Below are 18,334 nucleotides of genomic sequence, written 5' to 3' on the forward strand. Positions count from 1 at the left end.
TCTAATGAATTAGAGTCATGTTCCGGTCTTGAAATCACCAGTTTATTTCATTTACCTAGACATATTTGATAAATCCAATAATTTTGTCTTTAATGAAGACTGCTGATTTTAAACTACCTCTGTTCAAAGGACAAACTAGCTAAAGTGATTAAAGCATTAACAATAGGAGGTGAGTGGTGGGCATTACAGCCTGAGGCCTGCCTCCTGTTAGATCAGTGGCGGCATTAGATTCTCATAGAGCACGATCTGAGGTGGAAACAGTGTCATCCAGAAACCACCCCACCGCACTGCGGCTGTGGAAAAATTGTCTTCCAGAAAACCGGTCCACGGTGCCAAAAAGGTTGGGGACCACTGCTTTATATTATGATATGCAAGATGAAAACCATCTTGCAAAAAGGCTTTAGTTCTAAAATAAATTATGTATCACCAAATAAAGTAAAAGGTATAATTAATTTGTCACTTCCTGAGGCTAAATATTTGATTTCTATGACTTGTGCAAAGGAGAATGATGAATCTATTGTAGCAGGAAATCAGACATAATGATGTAGGTGGGTGATCTAAGGCTAGGATGTGCTTTAATGGGTGAGAAATTTTCTATGATGCTGTTGCTTCGCCAAAGAAGGCATCATCAACATTTTATTTAAAATAATTGAGACTCTCATTTAGTATCTCAACCTGTTGTCTGGCAACATTCCTAAATCTCCCTAGCCATATAACCTCACTCCTACATGTAGATTTGAGGGATTTTCTAACGGCATTACACATTTGGTTGATTTCTTACATAAAATATAGCTGAAGGGAGTGCCTCTGACTTTGGCCTTGCTCATACAAATAGTACAGGACAGTGAGACTTAGTGCAGCTTGAAGTTTTTCTGAGATTCCAAACTTAGTATCTTTTCAGAGTGTCAATCATGCCCTTGGGAAGACATTTTGCCTTTGTAGTATCACCACAGCACAGAAACATTCAATAAAGCAGAAGAAAAAGTGATTTATCACAAATTCTATTGTAAAAAAAAAATATTATATAACGAAAGCTTTAGAGCTAACCAATTCAGGTATGATTTAGTCAATCAGAAAGTCAATATAATGTAAGGTAATCTAGGCCATGGTTTGGTTTTGTCTGTAATTAACATTCTCTAGTACACTGTTAGAGACATTACCTGTGAAATATTCATCTTAATTTAGGTTGGCTAATAGCTATTTTTGGCCCTGAGAATTCTCATTTATGCACAAAACACTTTAATTTTTTTTTTTTTTTTTTTTTTTTTTTTTAAGAAACAGGGTTTCACTGTGTTGCCCACGCTGGGGTGCAATGGCTATTCACAGGCATGATCATTGCACACTGCAGTCTTGAACTCATGGCCATGGCCTCAAGTGATCCTCCTGCCTCAGCCTCTTATCAAAACTATTTTAATTTTAAGAAAAAAATTCTAATTAATTAGTGATGTCTCTCAAATTGTCTCCCTGAATCACATAACAGTAAACATTTTTAGACAGAAAGCTTAGGTACTAAACAAGTGGAACCCTTCATTATATGGAATGAATATTGCCCTGGGTAACATGCTAAAAGGCAAAGGGAACCCAGCTGAGCTTGGAAAAGAGACATATAATCCAAGAGAATATATGTTCTACACTGATGGCGATATAAAAAGAGCAGAACCTAACGAGAATTAAAAGCACTCCTGAGGTCCACCTGATGTGTTCCAATGTTTGTTCATTATAGGACTTTCCCATGCACAGCTTTCTCAGGAGTGGGGCTGGGGACTGGAGAGTCTTACTTGGTCAAGTTTGCCTTGAGATGGGTTTTAGATTAATACTTGGGATCAACTTATCAGGGGAAAAAAAATCTGGCTTTAAGTCTATTCATGTAAGATCAATATTAGCATAAAAGTTCTGGTTTCTTACCATATACCAAACTAAGTCTATTTCCTGCTTTTACTCACATACTAACACCTATACTTTTCTTACAAAGCTTTTTTACCAGGACATTTTCTTAGTTCTCAAGAACAAGTCAGTCAGCATTTGACTATCTTTCCCATCACTTTTACCTCTAGCAAAGCAGACTTCCTCTATCTCTCTCTCTCTGTCTCTCTCAAGCACACACACACACACGTGCATGCCACCAAAGTAAGAAAAAGGCTTCTACTGACCTTGAATAGTTGCCAGTGTACTGTTGCTCATTAGAGCTGGGCTGAGAGCACCGCTCAGGGTCCCTGGATTCAGACTGAGTAAGGCACCTCTGCAAGTCCAAAAGAGGAGTCACTTTATTACCATGCAGATGCAGGTCTCATTTTGACAACACACCAAAAGGAACTTACAAAACGAAAATCCACCTGGGGAAATAGGTGGAAATATTTATTTTTCTTTACTCTTCTATGGTTTGTGCTTCTCAGTTACTGCTTTCCTGGATGCTTACTCATACAAACGAGGTTATGATCAGCACAAAATGTAAAACTTTTATAGTCATTTTGACCCTTCTTTGAAAGACTTATTTCTCTTTTTTCCAAAATGAAAGAAACATTCTAGAGAAAAAGATACATTTACAAGATAATTCTTATAATGTGTGACAATAACAGTATAAAATTGAGACTCCTCTTACATCTCTCATCTATGCTTGAGAATTAGGAAGTAGGCAGTTGAGAGAGTTTAATGGGGAAAATAAGAGTCAAGAATTCTAGGCTTTCTTCCTGGCCCTGTCACTAAGGTAATTAGTGACCTGGTATTTTGGGTCTTCATCTGGAAACAAAGGTATGACTACTGCCCTTCTCAGGATGTTAAGAAACATAAACTCAACTATAATCAAAGTCCTTGTATGATCACAAAACAGCCCACTTCAAAGAGATTACTGCTTTAAAGACATTTTTTTTCCCCATTTAAGTCAGTGATGTAAAGTCTCCCCTATGAGTAATTCCAGGGATGACCTCCACCTCAGACGTGAATGAGATGAGAAAGCGCCTTACCCAGCCGCAAACTGTGAGGGTGCCATCAGGCTTGGGTTTAGTCCTGCAGCAGCTGCCATGGCAGCAAGACTGGCATTTGCTGGCAACTGTGCAGCTCCTTGAAGGGCAGCAGCTGCTGCTGTTTGCAAACCTGACGCTGTCACCATCACCTGGCTGGTCCCAAGAGGGGAGGACAAAGGAGTGGAGGTGGTCTGTGTTGTGCTGGTCTCACTGGCACTGGATGCCTCGGAGGTGGAGGCTGAGGCAGAAGGGGAGGGACTCAGAGAGGGGGACGTGACTGCTGAGGAAGCTGGAGGCGCTGTGGAAATCACGGTTGCTGTGTTGTTGGAGGTGGTGTCTGAAGTGCCTGAAAAGAGAAACAGATTAGAAGATGACCTTTTGTAAATGGTTTTGGAAGAATGGTGGCTTTACTCAGCCAAACTCTATAATCAATGGAATAATTAACCTACCACCTAGTAAAGTTGTCCTTTAATAACCTAGTTTAGTGCTTTTATGGAAATTAACTACAAAACCAAACATTTTAGAATCACAGCTAGGAACTCTACTTTAAGAGATATGAGAGCAATGAAAGAAACAGAGAAGTTTTCCATTGCCTATTTCCTATTCAAGAAACAAAAGAATCATAGAAGCTCTAATTATGGAATACAACTGCTCTGGCGAAGAAAAAGAAAGCAAAAGAAGAAAAACTTCTGTAAAGCTCTTTTCATTCAGAAATCTCCTTAGGGGTCTCCTCAGAAAAATCAAAACAAGGAGAAGAAAAACAGAAAGTTATATACTTTTCTAAGAATTCAGTATCAACAACAACATAGTATAAAAATGACTACATGCCTTCTCTACATTCAAACAACTATTCTGTAATAAAAATTAGCTCTCAAAAAGTCCACTGTGGTAAAAAAAAAAAAACATACAATGATACTATGAATCTCATAAAAGTTAGCATAGAAATTAAGATCTAAGAAATTATTATTTGTAGGCCGGGTATGGTGGCTCACACCTGTAATCTCAGCACTTTGGGAGGCTGAGGTGGGCGGATCACAAGGTCAAGAGATTGAGACCATCCTGGCCATCATGGTGAAACCCCGTCTCTACTAAAAATACAAAAATTAGCTGGGCGTGGTGGCACGCGCCTGTAGTTCCAGCTACTCAGGAGGCTAAGGCAGGAGAATCGCTTGAACCTGGGAGGTGGAGGTTGCAGTGAGCTGAGATCGCGCCACTGCACTCCAGCCTGGCGATAGAGCAAGACTCTATCTCAAGAAAAAAAAAAAAAAGAAATTATTTGTGAGGTCTTAGAAAAAAGTGCCTGAATATGCTTTTGGTTTAAGGAGAATGAACATTTGGATATAAATGACTAACTGACATTAAATATATCATTAGTAAACACTAAAACACATTTGCTGGGATTATTTAATGTTTGAGATCAGCGTTGTCTAACAGAAATACAAGACATATGTAATTTAAAAGTTTCTAGTAGCCCCAGTGAAAATGGTAAGACAAGGCCAGGTGTGGTGGCTCACGCCTGTGATCCCAGCACTTTGGGAGGCCGAGGTGAGTGGATCATTTCAGGTTAGGAGTTCGAAACCAGCCTGGCCAATGTGGTGAAACCCCGTCTCTATTAAAAATACAAAAATTAGCCAGGCATGGTCGTGGGCGCCTGGAATCCCAGCTACTCAGGAGGCTGAGGCAGGAGAACTGCTTGAGCCCAAGAGGTGGAGGTTGCAGTGAGCCGAGATCACACCATTACACTCCAGTCTGGGTGATGAAGTAAGACTCCGTTAAAAAAAAAATAATAATAATGATAATAACGTTTTTTGGTGATGAAATCTTTTACCAAGCTTCAGAACATGTTCTTCTTTCATAACAATCTTGTTACAAATTGAGGCAATTTTGTCCTTCCAAAATCTGTTTTAAAACCTTCTTCTGGTCTGTACTAAGAACACCTAGAATTGAACTCTCTTCTCATTTCCACTCTTCAGTTTTTATTACATGTCACAGGGTTGGGAGAGACTCAGACATCATTTATTTCAGCACTGACTACTTTCTCCACCTCCTATAAAGCTGTGCAAAAGTGGCTGCCAAATGAATGAGGTAAACATAATGTTCTTATTGTTAAATAAAAAGGAAGGCTTTCTTCCTCTGTCTACCCTTCTGAAAAATATAAATGATTTATTTTTATTGCCACTGCCCCTAAATATCATTACATCTTTGTAGATACTATGAATTCTATTTTTGTTCATTACTTCTTTGGTTCTAAATCTCTCAGAACAATCAACCACTGAACATTGGATGCTGTGTAGGGTCCTGTGTTAGGCAGATTCATATATCCTTTTCCACTTTAATCTTCTCTTAAGACATACCCCCTGTCGTATAGTAAGGTGAACATCTTTTATTTCTCTTCCACGCTAAGCAATTTCAATGTACTTTCAATCTTTTTTTGACCAATTTCTCACCTTATCTAACCTGATTTTACCTATGGGTACTACTTCCCTTTCAAAGTTCTGAAATTGAATTGCCTATTTTTATAAGTCCTAATATCTTGAGCTCAAAAGGCTTAAAATAGTTATTTCTTTACTCTCCGGCCACCTTCAAAGCATTCAACAACTGTTTTCTTAAATCCCCTAAGTTTACAAAGAAAATCCCAGTCAAATTTTATCAGTGAATTTAACCTAGGCCAGAAGATGATGACTGCAGAAGCATTCAAAATTGTTCTAGGTGTCTCCAATATAAATGTTATATAAATAAGCATTATGGTATAACAACTTAAAATTATCTTTAAATTAATTATCCCAGTCAGTGAGTCAAGTTTTAATCAATATATGTATTTCATGACTGTAAATTATTAGCAACTTGGCAATTTAATTACTTGGGTAACTTTCACTAGTGAACTTATTGTTGCTGAGCCTCAATGTCCTCAACAGCAAAATAAGATGCCACCATCCACCTCACAGAGGCAGCAGGAAGCTATAGTCAAGGTGTGTATATAGTACCTGGCACTTCCCTGTGCTTCCCGCCCTGTCTTGTCTTTTCTCAAACAGCTTTTACTGAGGTACAACTTATAAATTGGATATCCATATGCAGAAAGAGGAATTTAGATCTTTACCTTACACCGTGCATAAAAATTAACTAAAACAGATCAAAGGCCTAAATATAAGAGCTGAAACTATAAAGCTTCTAGTAAGTAAAGTAGGACAAAATCTTTGTGACCCTGGGTTAAGCAAAGAGTTCATAGACACAGCACCAAGAGAACGATCCATAAAAGAAAAAAAAAATCAGTGAATTCAACTTCATCAAAAGTAAAATCTTCTGCGCTTCAAAAGCCACAGACTGAGAGAAAACATTTGCAGATCACATATCCAATAAAGGAATTGGAACTGTGTCAGAATGTATGAACAACTCTTACAACTCAATAGTAAGAATATAAACAACTTAGATTTTTAAATGGACAAATGTTAGTATACATTTTACCAAGGAAGATATAGGAGTGACTAGTAAGCACATGAAAATTCATCCAGCTTTAAAATTTGATGACTTTTAATCAACTTACAGTTATACAACCATCATCACAATCCAGATTATGACACTTCCACTCCCAAAAAAGATCCCTTGTGCCTGTTTGTAATCATGTCACACTCCTACCTAGTTATCTGCTTTTTGTCTCTAGATTTTTGTGGACATTTCACACAAATGGAATCATACAATATGTAGTCTCTTGCATCTGGCTTCTTTTACTTAGCATTCTGTTTTCAAGGTTCATCCACATTGTAGCACAAATCAATACCTCATTAATTTTTATGGCTGAGTAATATTCCACTGTGTAGATATAACACATTTTGTTTATTCATTCACCAGTTGATGAACACTGGTTTGTTTCCAGTTCTTGGATATTATAAATAAGGCTGCTATATGAATACTCACATTAAAGTTTTTATGTAGAAATGTCTTCATTTCTCTTGGGGAAATTGCTGGGTAGGATGGTAAATTTATGTTTAAAAGAACTGCCAAGGTGTTTTCTGAAGTTGTATCATTCTACATTCCTACAAGCAATGCATGAAATTCCAGTTTCTCCACATCCTTCCCAACATTTATCATCTTGGGTCTTTTTGATTATAGCCATTCTAGTGAGTACAAAGTAGTATCTCACTACAGTTTTAATCTGCATTTCCCTAATGAGTAATGCTAATGTCACACATCTCTCCATGTGCTTACTAGTCACTCCTATATCTTCCTTGGTAAAATGTATACTAACATTTGTCCATTTAAAAATCTGAGTTGTTTATATTCTTACTATTGAGTTGTAAGAGTTGTTTATACATTCTAGGCACAATTTCTTTATTGGATATGTGATCTGCAAATGTTTTCTCTCAGTCTGTGGCTTTTGAAGCACAAAAGATTTTACTTTTGATGAAGCTGAATTTACTAATTTTTTTTTCTTTTATGGATTGTTCTCTTGGTGCTGTGTCTATGAACTCTGTGCTTAACCCAAGGTCACAAAGATTTTGTCCTACTTTATTTACTAGAAGCTTTATAGTTTCAGCTCTTATATTTAGGCCTTTGATCCATTTCAGTTAATTTTTATGCACGGTGTAAGGTAAGGATCTAAATTCCTCTATTCCTCTTTCTGCATATGGATATCCAGTTGTCCTAGAACCATTTGTTGAAGACTGTCCTTTCCCTATTGAATTGCCTTGGCACCTTTGTCAAAAATCAATAAAGCATAAATTTAAAGTTTTACTTCTGGACTCTTAATTTTGTTCCATTTAATCTATATATCTATATGTACACCAGTAATACACGGCTTTGATTATTGTTGCTTTACAGTAAACTTTGAATTCAGGACATGAAAATCCTCTGATCTCACTCTTTTTCAAAATTGTTTTGGCTATTCTTGGTCCCTTCCAAGAGTTTATCAATTTCTTTAAAACAAAACAAAGAAAAAACCTGTTGGAATTTTTATTATGATTTTGTTGAATCTATAAATCAAGCTGGAAGACTGAGCATGGTGGCTCATGCCTGTAATCCCAGCACTTTGGGAGGCCAAGGTGGGTGAATTGCTTGAGCCCAGGAGTTCGAGACCAGCCTGGGCAATACGGCAAAACCTCGTCTCTACAAAAAATACAAAAATTAGCTGGGCGGATGGCATGTGGCTATAGTCCCAGCTACTGGGGAGGCTGAAGTGGGAGGATCACTTGAGCATGGGAAGTTGAGGCTGCAGTGAACTGTGATTGCACCACTGTGATAGGGCAATACCCTGTCTCAAAAACAAATAATAATAAAAAAAATATATATATATAAAATAAAAATATATATCTATGCTATAATGTGGATAAACCTTGAAATCAGAGAGAGAGAGATATGCACACATTATCTCAAGCTGGAGAAAAACTCATCTTAAGAATGCTTAGTCTTCCAAAACATGAACATGGAATATGAAATGTCTCTTTATTTAGACTTCTTTTAACTTCTTTCAGCAAATTGTAGTTTTCATTGTTCAAGTCTTACACTTCTTTTGTTAAGTTTATTCCTAAGTATTTTATTCTTTTGATACTGTTACATACAAGTTATTTCCTAAATTTCATTTTTGAACTGTCCATTGATAGTATATACAAATGTAATTTATTTTTTGTATATCAATCTTGTATTCTGCAACAATACTGAATTTATTGATTAGTCCTAGATATCTTTCTTTTTTTTGGTGAATTCCTTGGTATTTTTATACATATAGAATAATGCAAATAGAAGCAGTTTAACTTCTTCCTTTCCAAATTTTCTTTCATTTTTTTTCTCCCCCTTACTGGAGGCTATAACCTCCAGGACAATGTTAATCAGAAGTCCACAAGAGCAAACAAACACTCTTACCTAATTCTCAATCTTAGTGGGGAAAGTATTCAGTCTTTTACCATTAAGTATTCTATTTGCTGGAGAGTTTTAGTAAGTGCTCTTTATCAGGTGAGGCAGTTCCTTTGTATTTCAGCTTTCATCATGAATGGGTTTTGGATTTTTACAAAGATCTTTTCTGTATCCACTGAGATGATTATGTGGTTTTTGTCCTTTCTTCTATTATTATAACGTGTTACATTAATTGATGTTCAGTTATTGTACTAACCATACATTCCTGGGAGATAAATCCTCCTTGGCCATGATGTATATAATCATTTGATATTTTCAGTATGTTGCTGGATTTGACTCGCTAAGATTCTTTTGAGAGTTTTGGTTTATATTTTCCCGAGGAATATGAGTTTGTAATTTTTTTTCTTGTGATATTTATCTAAGCTTGGGTATCTGGGTAATACTGGCCTGATAGGAAAATAGAGGAGGAATGTTATTTCTTCTTTGATGCATGTTTTAATTTTCAAATACATGGGGACTTCCCAAATTTCTTTCTATTGTTAATTTCTAGTTTATCTCAGTTGTCATCAGACAACACACTTTGTATGATTTTAATCCTTTTTAATTTACTGAACTTGTTTTATGGCTAAAAGTATCCTGGGAGATGGATGTTCCACGTGTACATAAAAAGGATGTGTTTTCTGCTGTTGCTGGACCAAGTGTTCTGCAGATGGCAGTTAGAACAAGTTGGTTGACAGTGCTCAAATCCTGCATATCCTTCACGGCTTTTTTTTTTTTTTTTTTTCCCCAAACAGGGTCTCGCTCTGTTCTCAGGTTGCAGTGCAGTAGTACAATCTCAGCTTATTGCAGCCTCAACTTCCCAGGCTCAAGTGACCCTCCCACCTCAGCCTCCCGAGTAGCTAGGACTATAGGCATGTGCCACCATGCCTGGCTAATTTTGTTCTTTTTTTTTTTTTTTTTTTTTTTTGTAGAGACAAGGTCTTACTATGTTGCCCAGGCAGGTTTTGAACTCCTGGACTCAAGCGATCCTTCCACCTTGGCCTACCAAAGTGCTGGGATTATAGGCATAAGCCACTGCACATGGCCTGAATTTTTTTTTTTTTAACGTGGCTCAAATAAATAATATGTCTGTAACTGTTATTGTTGAATTGTCTATTTCTTCTTTGAATTTTATTCCTCTTTGTTTCCTATATCTTGGGCCTTTGTTGTTAGGTGGCTATATAATTATAGTTGCTATATCTTCCTGAGGAATCAACAATTTTGTCATTATGAAAAATATTTTGGAAAATGAATTGGGGGCAGGGCATGTTTGGTTGAGATTATTAAGGGCTGTGGAATTTTTACAAGTTTTTGAGACACAATGGAACACTTGTCTTTCTGGAGGCGTATGGCAATGATCACTCTTGCATCTATTTTAGAATGTTTACCAAGGACCTATTATGTGTCAAATGTACCTATGGGAAAATAAGATGACCACATCAATCAAACATGATTTTTCTTAGAAGACAGTACTGAGGATATGGTTTTTCCCTTCATTTCTAAAATCCTATTCCAAATAATAGTAAAGAGATACAAAAGGGAAAAAGAGCTCTGGTGACAGATATCAGAGGTTTTGAGATTTAGACAGATTTGCAGAAATGAGAAAAAGGATGAACCTGGATGGTGGAGAAATCAACCATAATCCAGAAGGGTACAGGAGAAGACTATGATAGAGGAGGAAATTACTCACTCTGATGGAGCCTTACAGAGAGTCCCAGCTCAGAGTTATTTGTCAGATACTGAGGTAGATGGAAATAGGGTCAGAGAACAGGGTGATTCAAGGACTATTCACATAATAGCTCTCACAGTGGGCCTTTCCCTCCTTCTACCGGACCTCTCAAATGAACAGAACCGAAGTCACCTACTCTTCAAAAAAAAAAAAAAAATCTGACTATGGAACGCTAAGGATTCTAGTGTAGGTACTTGCATGCATGAGGAAAGATACCCCTCATTTTGGAAAAGTATGACAGAAAGCCTCGCTTGCCTGCCTGCTTCCTGTTCACAGGCTGAAATAAAGTTTGGCAGTTCTTTATTCACATTCACAGCTCACCGCAAGCCCTTCCATTCAGGAGAGTGGACTCTTGAGTAACAGAAGCTACACAATGTCAGGAAAAACCCTTACAGGCTACTGATAATAAGTAACGTAATCTTGCATTCATCACTATAAATAAATAACCAAAAATCACCAATGAAAAAAGCCAACAGCACATTATAAATGACACAAAATGAATAAACAGAGTGAATGCCAAAAAATCCTAACTTAAAAAAAAAAAGATAAATTACCAGAATTCAAGAAAGACATTAATTCACATTGAAAATGCTTGCTGAAGGCCAATGAGGGCAAGTTTTAAAAGGCCCCTTCTTTGAAACCCTGTAGTGAAATTTTAGAACAGTATAAGATTTTTAAAAACCCTTAAGGTTTACAGAGAGAAAAAACAAGGAAAAAGAGATTGAAATCAGACTTTTCACTAGCAACACTAGATGCTAAAACACAACAAAATTCAAAGGAAAAATGCTTTTGTAACTGGACAAACTCCAAAAAAAACTGTGAAGGCAAAATAAATACTTCTCAGTTATACATGTATTTATAAGTTTTACCTCCCATGTAACCTTTCTAAATAAAATTACTTGAGAACGTGCTCCAGACAAAAAGGAATCAAAGAGGACGACAGGGGATCTGAGAAACATTGGATCTAACTCAGGAAAACAATTTAAAATAAGCAATCATAGAAATCCCAAGAAGAAAGTCTTCAGGAAGAAAGCAGATTGCATTATATAAGTTGTATGATCAAGACGTTGGCTGTCTTTAATAAATAACATGATAAAGAAACATGCTACTTTTCTCAATAGAGAAAAAAAGAAGGCAGTATAAAAATATCAGAGGAAAAGAGGCTGTACAAGAAAGTTACAGTCCAAAGAGGAAAAACAAATTAAAAGGGGGCATGGTTTTGAGCAACAGCCGATAAAAGAGTAAGAAAAGAAAATCCACTTGACACTGACTCTTATTCTCTTTCAAGGAGCAATGACACAAATTCAGCAGCTTAAATCATCACAATTTATTATCTCATAGTTTTTGTGGGTCAGGTGTCCAGACAGAGCCTGAGTCCTCTGCTTAGAGTATCACAAGGCTGCAATCAAATACTGTACTGTACAAATACTACTGAAACTGTACATACACGTACATATAAAAAGGATTTAAAGAGAAAATAAAAATGGTACTTGTGATTGTTTTTCCTGTTTGAATTTCCTAATAATGTTTTTAATAATGAAAAAAAATTCACTCCAGGAAAAATTATCAACGTGTCAGAAAAAAATCACAATTAGATCCACATAAATAGGCTGAGCAAGAGTTCAAGAAAATGTGACTGGTAAGAAGTCTCAAAAACTGATGCAAATTTTTAGCTAGTTTTGAATATTAAAATCTCTCTAAAATTACTTTGATTTTCCCCATATTTTAAGAAAACCGCAAAGCTATTTGTTCTTAATGTGTAAACTATTAAAAAAAATTTCTGTAAAAGACAGGTATTTTTAGACCTAAAGCAATATAATTTGTTGGGAAGGTAAGATTCAGTTCATAATTTACCAGGTGACTGGCAGTCAATTTGGACAAGGTCCTCAGAGATGGTTCTTCATGTTCTTGGTGCCCGACACAATGCCAATCAATCACTAACAGTTTGCTTATTAAGTGGAAGTGCTCAATATTATATATATTCTTAACCAAGGTTCTTAAATATATTCTTGAACCAAGATTATTAAAACTGGAACCTGTAGGTATCCACAAATAGCCTTGGGGTGGGAGGTTGATGGGAGTTGTCATTTATAAACCTCCTTAAATTTTACTAAAAATGGTGTATATGTCTATTTTGTGTGAGGAAAAGTCTGTAGCTTTCAAATTCTTAAAAAGGTCCAACATCCAGAAGAGGTCAAGAAGTACTGTTTAACATAAGCAAAAATTAATGGATGATTGGATGCAGAAAAAATAAACAAAAATGTTCTAATAATGTAGAAATTTAATATAATATAAAGCCATTTATTAAATTTTTACTTCATGAGGAGGTCATAGAGGCAAGGAGGCATTGTAAACTTAGAACACGAGTGAGAAAAATAAAAGTCCCCACCTCTAGGTTAAATCAAGCTTCATTATGAAATATCATTAATCTACCCAGTGATTTACTAGCAAATAACCAACCTGGTGAATAATTACAGCATGTCTTATGCACTATGTATCACTAAAAAACATCTGATGACAATGCTAAGTGATTTTAAATTTATCTGGAAAATTTGCTATTTAAAAGAGGCCAAAGGAAAAAAAAAACATTCATTTTATAGTGAGTATGTCACGCACTGAGCTAGGCATCAAGAGTTCAAAAAGAATAATCAAATCTTCTGAGAAGTGCAGTCTATTGGGAAAGACAGGTGTGTAAAAATAAAATCATTTATAATACAGGTATGTGGAAATGAATAGTTTCCTGGGAAAGCTAAAGAATATTTCCAAGAAAACTAACACACAAGCTGGTATAGTTTTATCAGTTACAGATCAAGAACTGCAGGCTAAGATGGACATTTCCATTGTAGGGATGTTTACAAAGGTATGGATGGAGCTCTCCTGTGTGTTGAGGGTGCGGTAGGCAAAAGACTAGTGGGAGATCAGGTTCAGACCGGAAATAACCTTCATGAATTGACAAACTTGGATGTTTTTCTGAATGCAAAAAGCCACAGCTATTGAAGCTTTTAAGGAAAGGAGTTACTTTAAAGAAAATTGATGTTTATGAGCTACACCTATCTTTAGTTAGGGCCTTAACTCACAATTTAATGGTAGATTCTTATAACCCAACACGGGCCTCCCATGTGCTCAGCAGGTGCATGGCCTGGCAGCTGCTTACCTGTAACTGAAAGATTCGTCACAGCAGCACTGGTCAGAGGGAGGACAGGGCTGACTGTGAGGGTAGTTGCTGCACTGCTAGTCACAAGGCTTGGTGTGGTCGCCACCTTGAGGTCAGAAATGAAAACATGGACAAAGCACTTAAAATCAAAACTTAAAAGAGGAAACGATTTTACAGTCTTTCTTTGATCTTGGAATTGAGACACCTGACATCCTACGTTGGAAAGCTGCTATTGGAAGATGGTTGTTCACTGATATCACAGATAGCTTTGCCTGGGTTTTAAAAATAAATAATAAAAACTTCGTAAATTTCAATAGCGTTGAGACAGATATACTCTAAGTTGGTAAGAAACATTATACTAATTATCAACTTTACCTATTTAGGTAAAGAAAACTAAATTTGAAAACTATTTGACAGGATCAGGGAATCTGGGGTACATGTATTACTTTTACTTTTGACTCTGTCGGGGGGCAGTATTGCCTTAGGTTTGGTTTTAATAAAATAAAATAATGAAAATAATGTGAAGCAAACTTTAAAAAAAAAAACTGATTAGTTTTGAAATAACAAAAAATTCTAGTTTTGCAAGAAATACTGTCTTTCTTCTAGTACAAATCTAAAACATAAACATCACCTTTACAAAACAAAATTGTTGTTTAATAATGATCTTTTTCATAACTATCTCATAACTTTATGACTACAGGCCCACCATTTAACAACTACAACCGTCACATAAACTAACATGTGCTTTTAATGCTGACCTTAGTTTAAAAAGCCTGCCAGTATGGAATGACATTCAAATAAAATAAAACCAAATTTAAAAAGAACAGAAATGCAAACTCAACAATATTCCCATCTTTTGAATCCTGACAATGTAGAAGTCAAATTTATAATTATCCTGAAAACCAAGGGAGTCACACGACCACTGTATGTCTCTTCAGTCTAGGAATAATGCAAACAGCAGAAGTTACTCAATGAGGCTTCACAGGAAAGGATCATATGTTGTTTCAAAGTAAAAGACCTGAGATGATTGTTTTAATACAAGTTCACAACTGAAGGTTATCTGGTAATTTATTGTCACTTAATCACGTGAGTGTAAGTTTAATAAATTAGGCTTTAGGACTCAACATGAATAAAAAGTAACAAGATTTTCTGAGATAACTGGGATCAGCAGCAAATTTACTCCCATGGTTACAGAGTAATCTAATGAACTATACCAGAGAAGAGTATGACGGAAATGCAATGAAAGAATTAAAATTGTTCACTTTAAAAAATAAGATAGGTGGGCTGGGCGCGGTGGCTCACACCTGTAATCTCAGCACTTTGGGAGGCTGAGGCAGGTGGATCACCTGAGGTCAGGAGTTCAAGACCAGCCTGGAGAACATGATGAAACCCTGGTCTCAACTAAAAATACAAAAAAATTAGCTGGGTCTGGTGGCAGGCGCCTGTAATCCCAGCTACTTCGGGAGGCTGAGGCAGGGGAATTGCTTGAACCCAGGAGGCGGAGGTTGCAGTGAGCTGAAATCGTGCCATTGCACTCCAGCCTGGGCGACAAGAGTAAAACTCTGTCTCAAAAAAAAAAAAAAAAAAAAAAGACTGGGAATGGTGGCTCACACCTGTAATCCCAGCACTTTGGGAGGCCACGGGATCACTTGAGGTCAGGAGTTCAAGACCAGCCTGGCCAACATGGTGAAACCCTGCTTCTACTAAGAGTACAAAAAATTAGCCGGGAATGGTGGTACATGTCTGTAATCCCAGCTACTCGGGAGGCCAAGGCACAAGAATCGCCTGAACCCAGGAGGCAGAGGTTGCAGTGAGCCAAGATCGCACCAATGCACTCCAGCCTGGGTGACGGAGTGAGACTCTGTCTCAAAAAAATAAAATAAATAGAAAAATAAACAAAAAATAAGCAAGACCAATAAGTTCTTGGGTTAATAACAACATGAGATTTCACCCTCCATGCAGGGGCACCTCAAGACCAGTGATCTCAGCAGACAGAGAGAGAGAGAGAGAGAGCGCGAGAGACAGAGAAAGAGAGAATGAGAATTTCATTACCTTGATAATGTCTAAAATACAAATTTACATGCATTTATTTGATGTATTTATTCATTAAATTACTATTATGAAATAAACTGATTTAACAGGTCATTCGTAAAATTGCAAAAATTAGCCCTTGAGCTTGCACCCCCTATTTTTTATTCTTACCAGTGAAGTTGGGCTGGGGAAAATTGCTTTGATAGGTGAGCTGCTGGTCCCACCACTGCTTGGTGGGTTGATTCTTTTTTCTTTCTGGCGGCGGTTACAGAACCAAACACGAATCACCTCTTTTTCCATATTGAGCTGATCAGCAATCATAGTGATCTCTTCCGAGGTAGGCTTTTGATTCTGCAGGGTGAAAAAATGTAATTCCAAAAGGTATCCTTTGCAATAACTTTTTGAACTACTGGCATAATCATGTCAGGTTAGAAAATGAAGCTGGGATACATATGACCATCCACATTAGGCCACTTTCAACAAAGAGATTGTGTAGATAGAAGTTCTAATGAACATACACCTACTAAATTTATTCATATTAACTTAGAGTAAGTTATCCTTGAATATCTATAGTTTTTCATTTTTAAGATCTATTAATTGTGAATGAAACTAACAAAATACCAGTACAACCACATGTATTAGTAGGAATTTAACCTTTCTCCATGCTTCATGCTATCTAATTTGGACCTTAAAGTAAAAAAGGCAGGTATTTCACAGATGAAAGACCTTCAGCTTAAAGAAATCACACGATTTGCCCAATCACACAGTAAGTGGCAGAGCTGACAAAAACTCCTAATTCAGAGTCCTCCTAATGTGCTCAAGTCTTTTCTGAATTAGAGAAGTCAAAATGTTCTTAAAAGCTTTGTTATGATATTACCTGGTACAAAAAAAAAATTGCCAAATATCTCTTGCATTAACTTAAGCTCCATAGCCTAACACTCAAGGTCTCTAGTGTTCCAGTCCCAAACTACTATTCCAGGCATACAGACACTACAATTTAACCAACCAATCTACTAGAGCGTCTCCTGATACACCCTATGGTTTCCCTCACTCCAGTGTTTCTCCCCGACTCTGAGGGGGAAACGCTCATGCGTTTCCTCTGCTTAAAATACTTTCCCCCTACCTTTTCCAGTCTGTGGAATTAATTCCTATGGTAGCTGCCACCTCTCTCATACGGACTGCTCGCATGGATGTGATTCTGGTCTCTCCTGAACCCTGCAGAACTCTGGTTCTGTCTCCTATGTTAGTAACTTACTTACTTCACCTATTTATGATCATCTGTAAGAGCAGAGGCTGACATGTCATCTTTTACCACCTACAGTTTCTACTAAGTAATAATGTTAAGTACTACACAGACAATCCCATGTATAGAAAAGTAAAATCCTCACTGACCTCCAAGAAACTCTTCTCTAAGGCCACACGGATGTTGGTCTCTATGCTGGTGCGTTTCTTCCTCCTACGGCTCAAGCCCTCAATTCCTGGAGAATTCAGGGCACTTGGGCTGGAGAGGGACGAATCAGATGAGAGGTTCTCTGTAAGAATGAAGAAAATACAGAAATAAAATTAGCTGAGCACAGTGATTCATGTGCATAATATGCATATTAACAACAAAACTGACAAAATAAGCTACATGAAAGTATGAAACGGTTTTCACATAACCTACATTACAATATTGCTTATTGGCCAGGCATGGTGGTTCACACCTGTAATCCCAGCACTTTGGGAGGCTGAGGTGGGAGGATCACTTGAGGTCAGGAGTTCAAGACCAGCCTGGCTAACATGGTGAAACCCCATCTCTACCAAAAATACAAAAATTAGCTGGGCACAGTGGCGTGCACCTGTGGTCCCAGTTACTTGGGAGGCTGAGGCAGGAGAATCACTTGAACCCAGGAGGCAGAGGTTGCAGTGAGCTGAGATGGTGCCACTGCACTCCAGCCTGGGCAACAGAGTGAGACCATGTCTCCCCCTACCCGCCCCCCACCCCCCATATATATATATATATTTACTACCATGGATATTTCTGCTGCCCTTATTGGCATTCTTTCTGCTAGGATGGTTGACAATATTACCACTACTTTTGAATTTCTGTTTCTGAGAAAGAAGAGGTTTACTATTCCTATCCTTAAACTCAGCTCTATGTCTCCAGTTCTGTTTGTTTATAAGTTCTGGGGATAAAAGGAAGAAAGTTTCTTAGAAATTACTGAACGTTTAATATTTATCTTGTAAATGGCCTTTCATTTTATTGGTATAATCTAGGGTAAAAAGAAAAGAAACAAATGAAATATTTATAAATTATCTGAAGTTAAATCACAGGGTTCTACAATTTCACAGTTTAATAACCCTGGGCATGTCATACACATCTGAGTTTGTTTCTGCTACACGTAAAATAAGATGGAAAGAGTAAACCAGTGGTTCTTATCTGTGGACTCAGGAAACAGATGCCTAGGCCTCACCCACAGCTACTGAATAAAACTGTCCAAGGATGCGTGTTTCAGGTTTGTCTTTTCCAAAGGCCTAATTTTTGTTCATATCTACAATAAGAACCATAGCTTAAGGGATCTAAATGACTCCTACAGC

At 37.1% G+C, this 18,334-nt stretch overlaps 1 protein-coding gene across 6 annotated transcripts in view; it reads right to left on the reverse strand.

Moving 5' to 3' along the window:
* POU2F1 (POU class 2 homeobox 1) overlaps window positions 1-18,334 on the reverse strand; it is a 208,078-nt gene that overhangs the window by 12,112 nt on the left and 177,632 nt on the right. For all 6 annotated transcript variants that reach the window (XM_024250012.3, XM_054526023.2, XM_054526041.2 and 3 more), the window contains 5 exons: window positions 17,150-17,289; window positions 15,929-16,108; window positions 13,727-13,832; window positions 2,961-3,306; window positions 2,151-2,239 (listed from right to left, as the gene is read on the reverse strand). In XM_024250012.3, coding sequence (XP_024105780.1) covers window positions 2,151-2,239; window positions 2,961-3,306; window positions 13,727-13,832; window positions 15,929-16,108; window positions 17,150-17,289 — 861 coding nt within the window. The remainder of the gene's footprint in view (window positions 1-2,150; window positions 2,240-2,960; window positions 3,307-13,726; window positions 13,833-15,928; window positions 16,109-17,149; window positions 17,290-18,334) is intronic.

The sequence above is a fragment of the Pongo abelii genome, chromosome 1 (assembly GCF_028885655.2).
Source record: "Pongo abelii isolate AG06213 chromosome 1, NHGRI_mPonAbe1-v2.0_pri, whole genome shotgun sequence".
Lineage (NCBI taxonomy): Eukaryota > Metazoa > Chordata > Mammalia > Primates > Hominidae > Pongo > Pongo abelii.